The sequence below is a fragment of the Monodelphis domestica genome, chromosome 2, assembly GCF_027887165.1.
Source record: "Monodelphis domestica isolate mMonDom1 chromosome 2, mMonDom1.pri, whole genome shotgun sequence".
NCBI classification, from domain to species: Eukaryota; Metazoa; Chordata; class Mammalia; order Didelphimorphia; family Didelphidae; genus Monodelphis; species Monodelphis domestica.
In genome coordinates, this window is record NC_077228.1 from 391132993 (window position 1) to 391149776 (window position 16784).

Sequence of the window (16784 nt, forward strand, 5' to 3'; positions counted from 1 at the left end):
TGTCTAAGCAAAGATTCTAGTGACAGAGTCTCCTCAGAGAGAGTTCCAGCCAGAGTCCTCCTCAAAGAGCCTTCCAGCCAGAGACTGTTTTAAAGGGCCCCTCTCAAGAGCCTCCAGAGGGACAGAGTCCCCTCAGAGGAGCTCCAGCGAGACCTCCTTAGAGATTGTCCTCCAAGAGCTTCCCTTCTTCAGAGCCTCTCCCAAGAGCTTTTCTCCAAAAGGATTGTTTTCAAGCGATCTTCCTCAAAAGGATTCTTTCAAGAGATTCTGCTTTTTCTTATATAGGGGGTTTTCTCCTATGTCACCTCCCCTAAGTTCTTCCATCTACCAATCACAGTAGATAGGGATAGCCCTATTCTGAATTCACTGCTGGGTCGACTAATCCCTTTAGTATGTTTGAACCAGAAAAACTTCTGAATACGTTTTCACCTCTTTGCTCCTGGCAAGTTTACAAGTTGCCTGACCTTTAATAGGTACTTAGCACTCCATTGTATTACTTCTAAAAATAGACATGGCTTAAAGAACTTTTTGCCTCATTATAAGTATGGGCCCAAGTACCCTCATTGTTTAGCAAGGAGTTTTTCCCCTAAAGCAATCCTTAAGTATGGGTGGAGTAGAGGTCTTCCCATTTCTAATCTAAATAGAGTTCTCACATCCAAATGTGGAATGTTCCCAGTAGGGAATTGTTTTAATTGAGAATTCCCCGATGGGGAAATTTTTAACATTCACAAGTCTGAGAAATTTCAAGATTTACATTATGATATCATAATTCAATCTTATAATTTGTATTAAAAAGTTAACATGTAAAATATCCAATAAATGCTAATACCAGAAATCTGCTTAATTTCTTATGGTTATCCAAAGTAGACCATGCTGCTTTTACTATATTTCCATAATAGTAAAATCACAGCCTTTAAAGAAAAAAATATGGTGGCATCAAGTTTATTTAACAATCTTCCTGTCCTCTATGCATATAATAATTTTGATTTCTTTCTAAGAGTTGCAGGGGAAATATAATACTTAAGAAAACATTTCCTAAACAAATAGCAAACTATGCAAGTACTAATGAGTGTACAGGAGCCTAAAATTACAAAGAAAAAGGTTTGTTTTTAATTTTATAAAAATTATAAATTACAAAGTAATCATCGAGGATGCACAGGAAGAGAGAATCATAGAAACAATATGTTTTGGCTTTCCCCTTACTTACATTTATAACTGCTGGAAACTAAGAATAAAATTATAATGTGTGAACTATATAATTGCATGGCCTAATAGGTAGCTAAAAATTGCCCCTACAATACAGATGACAGACAAACAGGAACTATTAAATTTGAATACTCTCTAAACAAATTTACGTAGCATATATGTTTAACATGAACATATGGAAAACATGTTTTTTTTCTCAGTTACCTTTTGTAGTGCCCTGGCTGGCAAAATCCTTTCTGATGGTCCACCAACAAGATTTAGTCTAACAAGGACATGGTTTCTTTCTACTGAAAGTCCATCAATTATAACGTCCCTGAAAAACAAATCATTTTTTCATTTTTTTATTGTTCATTTGTTTCAGTCCTGTCTACCTCTTCATGACCCCATTTATGGATTTTCTGGCAAAGATACTAGAGTGGTCTGCCATTTCCTTTTACAGCTTACTTTATAGTAGAAGAAACTGATGTAAACAGGGTTAAGTGAGTTGCCCAGAGTCACACAGCTAGTGTCTGAGGCCAGTTTTGAACTCAGGTCATTTTGACTCCAGGCAAGGCACTCTACCCAATGCATCATCTAGTTACCCATATTTTCATTTACCTGTAATAAGATGATGCTGTACAATTAAAATTGATATAATGACATCTAAAAAAAGAGGTAATTAATAGAATAAGAATTTGAAAAAATTAACAAATGGGGATTAGCTAGGTGGCTCAGTGGATTGAGAGGCAGGCCTAGAGATGAAAGGTCCTAGGTTCAAATTTGGCTTCATATAACACAATCTAGCTGGATGACCCTAGGCAAGTTAATTGCCTAGCCCTTACAGTTCTTTTGTTCTAGAACCAATACACAATATCAATTTCAAGACAGAAGGATAGAGTTAAAAAAACAAATTAACAAATGAACAAAGTAAGATTTTTTACCTTTAAAATGAAGGCCTGACTAAATGATTTAAAAGACTGATTCTGATGCACAGAGCTTTAAATATATCTTATCACTAAAAATCCCCTAGTACCTTCTTCATCTGAATCTATAAGCAAGCATTCATATTTTCAACCTGGTTCCCTTTCTAGATTAATTTTTTTCAGTTATTTCTTACCTCTGCTCTCCGGTGATATCTAAAATATTTTCCTCTTGAGCATTTAAAAGTATTGTAGACACTTGGTATTGAGACTCTAAAAGTAGAAGTGTATCTAGATCACAACATAATACACTTAATAACCTGCATATTGGGAAAAATGAGATGACAATAATTTGGATAAGAGTGAAAATCTAAGATAAAGAAAGTTAAGAAATATAATTAGATCATAAAGATACTTTCTCATTAATAATAGAACCTGAAGGAAAATGATTCCTTTATGCTCATTTTACTCCTTACATTTATATATTAAAAAAAGCAGTTATGTTTAACAGTTCTCCACTTCTCCATTTAGTTAGAAAAATTAATAATCGGTGGTCTATATTTGTGGTTTTAATTCAGTACTGAAAATGCCATTTAATTTGCAGAAGGAGAAGCTAGTATATTATGCCCTGGGACATCCCATTTGAGAACTGATAGGACCTCAGGGAAACCCTGAGGACCAAGAACACCTTCTTTCTCTCCTTCTGTCTCTTACTCCATCTCCCAACTACTCACAGCTGCAAATAGAGGCAGCTTAGCTGAAACAGAAACTACAAAACCACATCGTGGGTAGAAATGTCTTTGAGGTTTTAAGATAAGAGTAAGGTTCTTTCTTGTTCATCTCCTCCTAATCCCAATGCCCTCCGCAATTTTATATCTTTTTTTTCTCAAGTCAAAGAGATATTATATTTGGTGTGATAAAGACTACCAATGGCCTTCTTATTGGAATGAGAGGTAGAGGGGAGTTTTTACATATTTATCTACTCATTCTGTCTCTTTCTTTTCCCTTTTTCTCCTTTGGCTAAAGGAGCCAGAGGATAGAGGTCAGTGACTCTAGGAGGGCATAATCTCTGTTCTTCATTCCACTCTCTGCTCTCAGGTCCTATGTTGATTGGAAATTAATTTTTAGCCTAAGAGGTGTGATAAAGGCAAACCTTTCAATCCTTTTATCACAGAGGAAAGACTGAAGAGGATGTATCACAGGGTCATAGTGCCACTGAAGAATATGGGCATAGGAAGAGATAACAAGATTTTTTTTAATGGATTTTTAATATGAAAGTAGGAGGAGTAAAGGGGAAATAAATGACTTTTCTTTCAACTGTATTATTTTGTAATGGATATGAAATGTTAAAGTGAATGCTATTTTTGACTAATGAAAACATTTTTATAACTAAAAGATAAGGAAAATAACTGTTGGTCATCACAAATAGATGGTTGATGGACAAGAGGTAGCTTAAATGTTTGATTATAACAGGAGTGAAATAGATTGCTTTTTCAAACAAGATTTTGGAATTTTAGTTTAAAACATTTTCAAAAAGTTTATTTTGGATAAGCAAATTAGCTGAATGAAACCATATAATTTCATTTTATCCATTGATTTTAATATAATTACTTGGTTAACTTGATAACCGATATTTTCCCCAGCATTATTTACTTGCCCTTTAAGATAAAATTATGCCAACTAAAATATCAAAATTAGGAAAGATTTATTTTATTGTTTTTGTTGTTGTTTTCCTTTAGGCCTCTTTCCATTCACTGAGTCTGAAGTGACTTTTATTTTTTTTAATTTTTATTTTTAATCTCAAACATTGTTCCTTGGTTACAAAAATCATTTTCATTTCCTCCCTCCCCATCCCCCGCCCCTCCCATAGCCGACACACAGTTTGGCTGGGTGTTCCATGTGTTCTTGATCAGAACCTTTTTCCATGTTCTTAGTATTTACAATAGCATGTTCACTTGAAGTCTATTTCCCCATTCATATACCCTTCAACCCATGTCATCACGCATTAGTTTTTCTTAAGAGTTTATACTCCCAGTTTTTCCTCTGGATGTGGATAGTGTTCTTTCTCCTGTATCCCTCTGGGTTGTTCAAGATCAATGCATTACCACCAATGGAGGAGTCCATTACCTTTGATTCTACCACAGTGTATCAGTCTCTGTGTACAATGTTCTCCTGGTTCTGCTCCTCTCACTCTGCATCACTTCTTGGAAGTTGTTCCAGTCCCCATGGAATTCCTCCACTTTATTATTCCTTTGAGCAAACTAGTTTTCCATCATCAACATATACCGAAATTTGTTCAGCCATTCCCCAATTGAAGGACATCCCCACATTTTCCAATTTTTTGCCACCACAAATAATGAAGCTATGAATATTCTTGTACATCTTTTTCCTTACTATCTCTTTGGAAGACAGACCAAGCAATGCTATGGCTGGATCAAGGGGCAGAAAGTCTTTTATCGTCCTTTGGCCACAATTCCAAATTGCCCTCCAGAATGGTTGGATCAATTCACAACTCTACCAGAAATGTATTAATGTCCCCACTTTGCCATATCCCCTCCAGCATTCATTACTTTCCATATCTGTCATGTTAGCCAATCTGCTAGGTGTGAGGTGATACCTCAGAGTTGTTTTGATTTGCATCTCTCTGATTATAAGAGATTTAGAACATTTTTTCATGTGATTATTAATGGCTTTGATTTCTTTGACTGAAAATTGCCTATTCAATTGGGGAATGGCTTAATTTTTTGTACAATTGGTTAAGCTCTTTATACATTTTAGTAATTAGACCTTTGTCGGAGTTTTTTCTTATGAAGATTATTTCCCAGTTTGTTATTTCCCTTCTGATTTTGGTTACATTGGTTTTGCTTGTAGAGAAAATTTTTATTTTAATGTAATCAAAATTATTTATTTTACATTTTGTGACTCTTTCTAAGTTTAATCTTTCCCTTCCCAAAGATCAGACACGTACTATTTTGTATTCACCTAATTTATTAATAGTTTCCTTCTTTATGTTCAGGTCATTCACCCATTCTGAGTTTATCTTGCTGTAGGGTGTAAAGTGTTGGTCTAACCCTACTCTCTCCCACACTTCCTTCCAATTTTCTCAGCAATTGTTATCAAATGGTGGATTTTTGTCCCAAAATCTAGGGCTTTTAGGTTTGTCACAGACTGTGTTGCTGAGGTCGCTTGCCCCCAGTCTATTCCACTAATCCTCCTTTCTGTCTCTTAGCCAGTACCAAATTGTTTTGATGACCACTGCTTTATAGTATAGTTTGAGATCTGGGATTGCAAGGCCACCTTCCTTCAAATTTTTTTTTCATTATTTCCCTGGATATCCTTGATCTTTTGTTCTTCCAAATAAACTTTGTTATGTTTTTTCTAATTCCATAAAAAAGTTTTTTGGAAGTTCGATGGGTATGTCACTAAATAAATAGATAAGTTTGGGTAGGAGGGTCATTTTTATGCTAAGATCTAGTTTTTAGTTGTGAGTAAAGTGTTTTGTAGTTGTGTTCATATAGTTCCTGTGTTTGTCTCAGCAGATAGATTCCTAAGTATTTTATATTGTCTAAGGTGATTTTGAATGGGATTTCTCTTCCTAATTCCTCCTGCTGCGATGTGTTGGAGATATATAGAAACACTGATGACTTATGTGAGTTTATTTTGTGTCATGTTACTTTGGTAAAGTTGTTGATTATTTCCACTAGCTTTTTAGTTGATTCTCTAGGATTTTTTTAAGTAGAACATCATATCATTCACAAAAAGTGATAGCTTGGTCTCCTCGTTGCCAATTTTAATACCTTCAATTTCTTTTTCTTCTCTACTTGCTACTGCTAGTGTTTCTAGTATAATGTTAAATAATAGAGGTGATAATGGGCATCCTTGTTTCACTCCTGATCTTATTGGGAATGCATCTAGTATATCCCCATTGCAGATGATGTTTGCTGATGGTCCTAAATAGAAACTGTTTATTATTTTTAGGAAAGACCCTTCTATTCCTATGCTGTCTAGTGTTTTTAATAGGAATGGTGTTGTATTTTATCAAAGGCTTTTTGTGCATCTATTAAGATAATCATGTGATTTTTGTTGGTTTGCATATTGATATGCTCAATTATGTGGATGGTTTTCCTAATATTGAACCATCCTTGCATTCCTGGTATAAATACTACTTGATCATAGTGAATGATCCTCCTGATCACTTGCTAGAGTCTTTTTGCTAGTGTCCTGTTTAAGATTTTTGCATCTATGTTCATTAGGGAGATTGGTCTGTAGTTTTATTTCTCTATTTTTTACCTGTCTGGCTTTTGAATCAGTTCCATATTTGTGTCATAAAAGGAATTTGGTAGAACTCCCTCTTTGATTATTATGTCAAATAGTTTGTATAGTATTGTGATTAGCTGTTCTTTGAATTTTTGATAGAATTCACTTGTGAATCCATCAGGCCCTGGGGATTTTTCTTAGGCAGTTCTTTGATGGTCTGATGGATTTCCTTTTCTGATATGGGATTATTTAAGAATTCTATTTCTTCTTCTGTTAGTCTAGGTAATTTATATTTTTATAAATATTCACCCATATCACCTAGATTGGCATATTTATTGCCATATAATTGGGCAAAGAAGTTTTTAATGATTGCCTTAATTTCCTCTTCATTGGAGGTAAGGTCCTCCTTTTCATCTATGATACTGTTAATTTGCTTTTCTTCTCTCCTTTTTTTATTAGATTGACCGGTACTTTGTCTATTTTGTTGGTTTTTTAAAGTACCAGCTTCTAGTCTTATTTATTAGTTCAATAGTTCTATAACTTTCAATTTTATTAATTTCTCCCTTAATTTTTAGGATCTCTAATTTGTTTTTCTTCTGGGGGTGTTCTAATTTGTTCACTTTCAAGTTTTTTGATTTGCATGTCCAATTCACTGATCTCTGCCCTCCCTAATTTGTTAATATATGCACTCATGGATATGAATTTTCCTCTGAGTACTGCTTTGGCTGCATCCCGTAAGGTTTGAAAGGCTGTCTCACCATTGTCATTTTCTTCAATGAAATTATTGTTTCTATGATTTGTTTTCTAACTAACCGATTTTGGAGTATCATATTATTTAATTTCCAATTGATTTTTAATTTAGCTCTCCATGTACCCTTTCTGATCATTATTTTTATTGCCTTGTGATCTGAAAAGGTTCCATTTATTATTTCTGCTTATCTGCATTTGTATGCCATGCTTTTATGACCTAGTGTATGGTCAATTTTTGTGAATGTGCCATGTGCTACTGAAAAGGTGTATTCCTTTTTGTCCCTATTTATTTTTCTCTATGTATCTATTAACTCTAATTTTTATGAGATTTCATTCACCTCCTTTTCCTCTTTCTTATTTATTTATTGATTTGATTTATCTAAATATGATAGTGGTTGGTTCACGTCTCCCACTAATATAGTTTTACTATCTATTTCCTCCTTCAATTTTCCTAGTTTCTCCATTAGAAATTTGGGTGCTATACCATTTGGTGCATACATGTTGATTAGTGATATTTCCTCATTGTCTATACTCCCTTTTATCAGGATATATATACCTTCCCTATCCCTTTTAATCATGTCTATTTTTACTTTGGCTTTGTCAGATATCATGATTGCAACTTCTGCCTTCTTTCTATCAGTTGAGGCCAAATAGGTCTTACTCCAACCTTTAATACTGAACTTGCATCTACCTGCCTCATGTGTGTTTCTTGAAGACAACATATGCTAGGGTTTTGGATTCTAATCCACTCTGCTCTTCATCTATGTTTTATGGGTGAGTTCATCCCATTCATATTCGAAGTTATGATTGTCACTTGTGAATTCCCTGGCATTTTGATCTCCTCCCCTAATTCTGACCTTTCTTCTTTAGCTATAACCTTTTAAACCAGTGGTTTACTTTATACTTCCCTTTCTAGCCCCTACATTTTTGTTCCCTTTTTTTTTTTAGGGTTTGTTAATTTCCCTCCCCCCTCTCCTTCCCTCCCTTTTTGTTCTCCCTCTCCCCACCCCCATTAATTTTCCCTTCTACCTTACCGTGTTGGATAAGATAGAATTAAAGATCCCAATGGATCTAGATGCTCTTCCTTCTCAGAGTTGATTTCACTGAGAGTAAGGTTTAAGTAGTACCAATTAATACTCTCTTCCTCGCTTTCTTATAAGAGAATTCTTTCCCTCCCCCTTCCCATATGTATCTTTGGGTGACAACGATTATTCTATTTAATTTATTTCTATTTCTTCAAGTATATCTTGGTACCATTATCGATTCTCCCCCTCCTTTTTTATTTCTTGCCATCCCTTTTTACATATCATTGTAATGCCCTAATCTTTCCCAATGAGTGATTCTTCTAATTACTCTAATAATACATACAATTTTTGAGAGTGACACATAACATTTTCCCCATATGTTGATATATATAATTTGATCTAAATGTAGTCCTTATAGAAGAGAGTTTAAATAATAGAAAACATTTTTCTCCTTTTCTCTTTCTTTCATATTTACCTTTTCATGTTTTCCTTGCTCTTTGTGTTTGGAAATCAAACTTTCCACTGAGTTCTGGTCTTTTCTTTACAAATACTTGGAAATCTTCTATTTTGTTGAATACCCATTCTTTCCACTGGAAATATATAGTTGGTTTTGATGGATAGGTGATTCTTGGTTGAAGACCCAGGTCTCTTGCCTTTCTGAATGACCTGTTCCAGGCCTTGCGGTCATTCAGTGTGGAAGCTTCAAGGTCTTGTGTGATCCTGATTGGTTCACCTTGATATCTGAATTGTCTATTTTTGGTTTCTTGTAGGATTGTCTCCTTAGCTTGAAAGCTTTGGAATTTGGCAATTGCATTCCTGGGAGTTGTCTTTTGGGTATTTAGTGTAGAGGATGTTCTATGAACTCTTTCAATGCCTATATTGCCCCCTTGTTCTAGAACCTCAGGGCAGTTTTCTTAGATGATATCTTGTATTATGATGTCAATATTCCTATTTCTGGCTTTTCAGGTAGACCAATGATTGTGATTGTCTCTCCTTCCTCCATTTTCCTGATCTTTCACTTTGTCAGTGAGATATTTTATGTTTTCTTCTAATTTCTTAGTCTTTTGACTTTGCTTTATTCATTCTTGCTGTTTTGAAAGATCATTGTCTTCCAGTTCCCTAATTCTGGTCTTCAAAGACTGGTTTTCCTTTTCAGTTTGGTCTATTCTGCTTTTTGAAGCTTCCAGCTGTTTCTCCAATTGGGAGTTCTTGTCCCTCAGATTGATGTATTCTCTTTGTATTATTTCCCATTTTTCCTGCCAGAAGGCTTCCATCTTTTTGATAACCTCCAATTTAATTCTTCAAGAGCTTGTGTACAATTTCCATTTCTTTTGGAATGTTTTGGAACATTTATTTAGGTTTCCTCTTCTGCTATTTCCTCTGTAGTCTGTATTTTTCCTCTGTAAAAACTATCCAATGTCAACCCCATCTTCTTGCTTTTCTTGGTGTTGGGAAGTTGTTCCTGGGCACTGTTTGTCATCTCTATGGTTTTTCCTTCCCTTTCCAGTCAGAAATTTGAGTAAGGAGGGCTGGCTCTGTGTATGTATCTAATGATCAAAGCTTTTTGCCTCGGCCAAGCTCTCGATTCTCTGCAGCTGGGCTATCTTCTCGTAGGAGCCCAAGGTCTGCCCTCCCCTGCCTGCCGGTATTCTGGGTGTTACTGCTCTCAGGGGTGAGTCCTAGGTGGTCTTAGTCAACTCCCAAGACCTATGGGTGCCCCTTGCTCACTTCAGGGGTGCCCTTCCTGTACTTGTTGATTATGGTGCGCTAGTTCTGAGTGCCCGAGATCTGAGCTCCCCTTGCCCCCCTCCCGAGGTTTCGGGTGTGACTACTCTCAGGGGTAATTCCTTGGTGGTCTTAGTTGCTCCCAAGACCTGGAGCTGCCCATTGTTCACTCCTGGTGTTCCCGTCCTTCATTGATTCTGGCACACTGACTTTAATTCTGACTCCGTAGGTGTGGTAGGGGAGGGTAGATCAGCTCAATTTTGAGTGGGATCTTTTTCCTTCCCTTATAGTGTGGAAATGCCCGAAATCCCACATACCTTCAGTGCTGTGCCCTACTGTACAGTCGCTCCATTCTTATGAGGATGGTTTTTAGGGGGTCTTCTTTTGAGGTCGTCTGTATCATTGGGTCTGAGGAGGGGAAGCAAGCCACGTCTAATCTGCCACCATGCTTACCCAAAAGTCTCACTCTGAAGAGATTTTTAATTATTATTGGTAAACAAATGAGGCGAGAAATATCACTATAAAATTCTTCCTTCATTTTCCCTTAAATTTTAATAATCCCTTTTAGGTGCATTAAAATAAAAGCATATGTTTCATTTTAATATAGTTTAGTTATGTGGGTATGTAAATATGTATTTTGCTATGTGCTTGAAACAAAATTTTCATTGCTTTAAGTTTATAACTATACAAAGGTATCCTTTAAATGCAACATATATTTTTAAATAAATATAGATATTAATGGTTTATTTATTACAAAATTATTTTTTCTATATTGTTTAATTCATCTCTATCTTTTCCTAAATCCATTTGCTTAGAGTATCTTGAAAAGAAAAAAACAGTCTCGTCATAGGACAATTACTTTATGCTGTCTATGGCTCTAGGTAGCTTAGTGGGTAGAGTGCTAGACAGAGACTTGGAAAAAAACTGAGTTCTTATCTTGCCTCAAACATTTACTATTACTTGACATAGAATAAGTTAGTTAACCTGTGTGCCTCAATTTCCTTATCTATATAAATGAGATAATAATAGCTCCTAACTCAAGGGTTGTTCCTAAGATGAAATGATGAAATGTTTGTAAAACATTTACACACACACACACACACACACACACACACACACACACACACGCATGCGTGCGCTGACATAATTATGTATCATTATATACTATTAAAGAAATTTGTTAATTTATATTGAGACATTTTTCTCTTCTCACCTTTAAAATAAGGCCTAAATTCCACTTAGAATCATTAGCACTAGAGAGGAACATAGAAATCATTTCATCTAACCCCTTATTTTGTAGATAAGGAAGCTAAGTTACCAAGAGAAATAGGAATATTTCTTATCTATTTTTTAACCCATGTCTATCTTGAGTATCAGCCTGATCTAACCAGTGTAGGCTAGAAAGTTTCTACAATTCATTATCTCTTCTTAATTATGTATCACAGCTATTGTGTACAATCAAAAAGGAGATACCCCACCATTTGTTCTTTACTTCATTGGGCCTTGTGATCCTCATCTATAAAATTAGGGTGTTGTACTAGTAGTATAAAAGTCACTTCTGGATCAAAGGTTCTCTCATTCCTAATGCTACATTAATTCTTTCAGGATGCCCCCATAATTTTCTTTATAGTCAAAAAGTTTCTTCCCTTTGAAATTACTTTTTAAAAAATGTATATTCTTTGTTATATTTCCTTATTTGTGAATATGCTGTTTCTCAACTAAAAAATGAGCTCCTTGAGGACAAAAAAATAGTTTTGTTTGTGAATAGTGACTCATATAATGCAAGTCCTTTAAAAATGTTGAAACAAATCAAAGAATGAATAAAATGAAGAACATTCAGCTTAACTCTTTCTAATACATATGATATCTGTCATCCCTGAAAATGAGAACTAGGGCAAAGAACTTCTACTCATACAGAATTTTCCTTCATTCATACTTTTCAACTATAGGTATCACATTGTATTTTCAAACTAAGAAAAGTTTGCATTTAGATTTTTTAATGAGATTATTTCTTTTCTATGTTTTTCTCTGACATTATGGGAATAGGATATCTTATTCTAAATTATAAATCCAATATAATTCTGATTATGGGCAAATGTTGCCTAAAATTCATTCATTTCTCAAATGAGTCCCTATATTATGCCTAGATATTCACTGAGGATTAACTAAACATATTGAAATACATGAATCACAGAATTTGAGAGTTCAAGGAGATCTCAGCAGCCATCTAGAACTCATAACCAAAAGGAATCCTCACTATAATTTACTTGGCAAGCGTTCAGTAAGCCTATGCTAGAATATCTCTGTACAGATGAATTTTTTTTTTTATTATTTTCCTGCAACACTTCCTGAATTTGCCTCTGCAACTTCCTCTGAACCAGACTCATGAAGCCCAATGGAGGCAATCTAACCCTAACACCACGCAACAATCATTCATGTACTTGAAGAAAGTCTTTTTTCTTCTATCAACCCAAGTTTTCTCAAGGCTAGACATCTCCTGTTCCTTGAACTGAACCTCATATTCCATGGACTACTCAATCCTCCTCAAAACTTCTAATTATTCTCCTTTGCACATTTTTCAGTTTATCACTGTCCTTTTCAAACACTAATGGCGAAAACATAATACTCCAGATGATACTGATGAAGGTAGAGTACAACAGAAGTTTCATTTTATTTCTGGAATGTACAAAGCGAACTAAATGCAGCTTAGGTTTTTTGGGTGCTTATATCATACCACTGACATATATTGCATTTGTAATTCACCAGAAGTGAATTTGGGGTGGGGTAGGGCATCTGGGTAGCTCAGTGGATTGAGAGTCAGGCCTAGAGATGGGAGGTCCTAGGTTCAAATCTGCCCTCAGACATTTCCTACCTGTGTGACCCAGGGCAAGTCACTTGACCCCCATTGCCTAACCCTTACCACTCTTCTGCCTTAGAACCAATAGGGTTTAAATAAAAGGGGGGGGGAGGAATTTGGGAATACTTATATGAACTAAAGAAATGTAAAAATAGGAGCCAATGAGGTAAAGTGGGGGAAAAAAATGAATTTGACATCAAAAGTTCTTATCCTGTCTCTCCCACTTGCATCCTTGGTGACCTGAGGCAAGTTACTCAATCTCTCTGGGCCTTAGTTTCTTTAAATGTAAAACAGTGGTTTGGACTAGATGGCCCTTTCTAGGATCCCATCAAATATAAACACACATCTGTAATCTTTAAATTCTACAAGGTAAACAAAATTAAGATAATAATTTACATATTGATAACAATAATATCAATATTAAAATGAATATTAAAATGAAGTTCATCACTAAATAATCTAGGTCCCAAAGAAGAGTTATTAAAGTATCTTCTACTTTGAGGTAAAGAGATGAGTGATTTTCCATGAAATATATCAAATACACTACAAATGACTATTGTTTTGAATAATTCTGCTTTATCTGTTTTTCTTTATTACCAGAGAAGGCTTATTTGGTGGATGGGAGTAAAGTATGTCAAATAATGATTATTATTTAGAAACAAAAGGCATCCATAAAATTGTTCAAAAGTAAGAAAATTATGTTAACTCCTTGAAAAATGTCTTGTTCTTGAACAATAATTGAAATTTTCAAGCAAAAAATATTGTTTAATCAAACAAAACTGAAAAATTATTTAAAGCAAATTCTTTAAAAATCTAGTATTCATTTGGGATTATTTTTTATCAATGTGAGCTACAATCAAAAACAAAAATAATTTTGGAAGTTAGGCTTTTGCTTAGAAATGGCTGATCTATGAACATTTCTAAAAATATTTTACTGATACTTTATATTTGTATTTTTAAATACCCATTGCATGATTACTATATTATTATTATTATATTATATTATATTACATAATTATTATATTTTATATTAGTTTTGAAGATTTAAGAGACAGGAGTTTTGCTCAAAGGTTACAATAAAAAGCGAGAAAAAATAAGTCGTAATGGATCAAAATTGGGTCAAAATATCACCATATCCCATCAAAAGCAAATCCACATTGTAGTGAGGGTGTGATCTGCTCCAAACTTAGGAAGCCTCCAATTCACTCTGAAGTTTGAGAGTGATAAACAGCAATTTAATTATTCTCATGAAAGTTAAATCAAATAGAATCCAGAGCAAAGAATGCTACACTATTATAAAGCAAAATAACAATGAATAAACATGAAATGATATGACAGGATCTTTTGATTGAGGTGGTCTTCAAAGTATTACACAACTTCTTTTTGACAGTTTTGAGGCCACACATAAAATAAGCAAAAATATTGGATAATAATTGGTATTTATTTTATTTTAGCACAGGAGAAAGAAAAATAAAATATTTTTAAATATCCTAAAGAGATACTTGCTTTTTAAATGTTAATGAACACATACACAGAAAACTCTTATGCTACAAAGAAAAAGAATATTACAAAAAAAAAGAATTCCATACCTCAGACCAAAAATATGTGATTGTTCATAGTTGAATAATGAGCGAATCTTGGCTTCAGAATTCACAATTATAAGTCTATCAATAATATCCTGAAAAAGAATGGACTTAGTGTAATACTGTATATTATATAGCAGGTATTTATTGAAATAATATAATTTGGTTCATATAAAACTCACTGAATCAGTATTAGAAAAAATGAATTAGTATGATAATAGTTCTCCAGGTATTGTATCCTCTATCCATTTTAGTTAAAAAAATATTTTATTTTTTCATATAATTTTTCCAGCCAAAATATTTTTCAAAATTTCAATAAAGTAAGCTAAGAAAATGAGAATTATAATGGAAGCTTATAAAAGTAAGATCACAATTCTAAAACGGTATGAAGGGGAAGTTGTGTTAACTACTGACAATTCTTTGGGACTAGGCAAACTCAGGTCTCCTTAGTATATCTCAAGTTTTCTATATCATATGGAGGACACAGCCCTTACTTTAAGTGACAGTTCTACAAAACATGGAATTGAAAAATTACATGAATATATTTGACATTCTATAATGCTATATAAAATATATACACATTTGTTGTTCAGTCATCAATGAGAAGCAGAAGCAGGATAAGGGAAGAGTTCTGAGAAGAAGGAAATTAAAGAGTTCTCTAGTGACATTTGTAAAGGCAGTATGCCTACCATTTTGCTTCAGTTAATTTCAGGTAAGAGAAAGTATCATAATTTCCTATGGGAAGCACTTTCAAAATATTTTGCTATAGATTTTTCTGAATCACAACTGATCAAACATTGGAAATTTATTAAACACCAGGCACTAAGTGAGGGGATGAGGATAAAAATATGAAAAATAAAACAATCCAGGCTTTTAAGTGATTTAAAGATCCTGATGCAAGCAGCTGAATAAGGAATCCAGCACACTTAGTGGCCTCATGACTCAAAAGTTCTAGTTTTGAATCCAATTTGTCAAGCAATATTCCATTTTCTTACCAGAGAAGATTAACCATGTGGCTCTGAAACTTGTGACGTAGGACCCCCACTGTCCTAACTGGTGAGTGCCTCACACCAATCACTAGATCTAGTTGGACAGTCAAACTTTATTTCTATTCTTCTGCAATCTTATCATCATGCATGAGTCCTCTTTTTTCTGAGGACTTGTAGTCCTTCTAGCTATGGAACCAAAACCAAACCAATACCAACCCTGCAACTAGAAAGGATATTAATGATCTATCATTTCCCCAATGTTTTAAAAACCAAAATATCTGTTTTGTCCAGTGTGTCTGGCACATAATCAGGATTGAAAAATGTTCTTTGACTTAAATGATTACCACTTCTCTATATGTATTATTTCCTTCTTTAGGTTTTAAACTCCATGAGGGCAGGAGCTAGCTGACATTTGTATTCCAAGCACTTACTACATTGCTTGACATAGAACAAGCACTGAATAAATTCACATTCATTCACTTATGATTTTTTTTAAAAGAAGCAAGAACTTAGCATTCTCTAATGGAATAATATACTGCTACAATGTAATAAAGTTCTTAGAAATAATCTTCTCCATAATTTTGAGGAGCCCTGGGCCTCTTGTCTATTTTGGAGTCTCTTGAAGGAATAACCCTCCCATTACATATGCTAGTCTCCTGCCTCCTGAGGGAATAGAAAAAAATGTCATTCTACCATGTAACAAAGTTTCCTTTGTGGTGAGGGAAGAAAACACTCTTTCATGTCATTAACAAAAATGAGAAAATCTTCCATTGGGCAAGATCTCTAAAGTCTCTTCAGAAGCAGAGAGAAATATTATTCTGCCCTTGTGAGGGAATGGTACCAAATAATTAGTATTTGTTAAACCTTTGCTTATGTCTTTATTCATTAAATCTTAAATGGGTTCAAAAACCAAACATATTGATATGTTAAAGCACTTAAAAATTTTGAAAAATAAAAAAAAAACATTGAGTATTAAGTGTGAAATGCCTTGAATTAAAAAAGGATATACTATCCATATGCAGTTCTAATAAAAATTGTTTATTTTCATTATAAAAAATTGATCATAAAAATGTTCATTAGAGTAGATATTTTTTAATTCAGATTTTAAAAGGGTGTATATATATATATATATATATATATATATATATATATATATATATATTTGGACTGAAATTGAATTTCTTCCTAATTGTCTATCTTCTAAAGATAATAAAAATAGTCACCAAAAATAATTTCAATCACTTATAAATTCAACTCTGTATGACTTAAGTATGATCTTTTTTTTTTTCTTTCAAACACAAATAAGAAGATAACCATGGGTCCTGGAGCAATGTTAGCAAGAGCATATAATGCCAAAATTAAATCACATAATTAAGTATAATTTACAATGTGGATAATCTATGAGGAGATAATAAAAATTGGCCATAAATTAATTTTAAAGAATGTTCTTATTTATAGAAGTTTTATATCTAAAAGTCTAATGATGGTTCTTA

At 33.9% G+C, this 16784-nt stretch overlaps 1 protein-coding gene across 6 annotated transcripts in view; it reads right to left on the reverse strand.

Annotated features, from left to right (window-relative positions):
- The window catches only part of TBC1D32 (TBC1 domain family member 32), a 246750-nt gene that overhangs the window by 101178 nt on the left and 128788 nt on the right, over positions 1-16784 (reverse strand). For all 6 annotated transcript variants that reach the window (XR_001627115.2, XM_007484498.3, XM_001379912.5 and 3 more), the window contains 3 exons: positions 14309-14397; positions 2303-2425; positions 1411-1519 (listed from right to left, as the gene is read on the reverse strand). Coding sequence is in view for 5 of the 6 variants with exons in the window: in XM_007484498.3 (XP_007484560.1) it covers positions 1411-1519; positions 2303-2425; positions 14309-14397 (321 nt within the window). In the remaining variant the exon portion in view is untranslated. The remainder of the gene's footprint in view (positions 1-1410; positions 1520-2302; positions 2426-14308; positions 14398-16784) is intronic.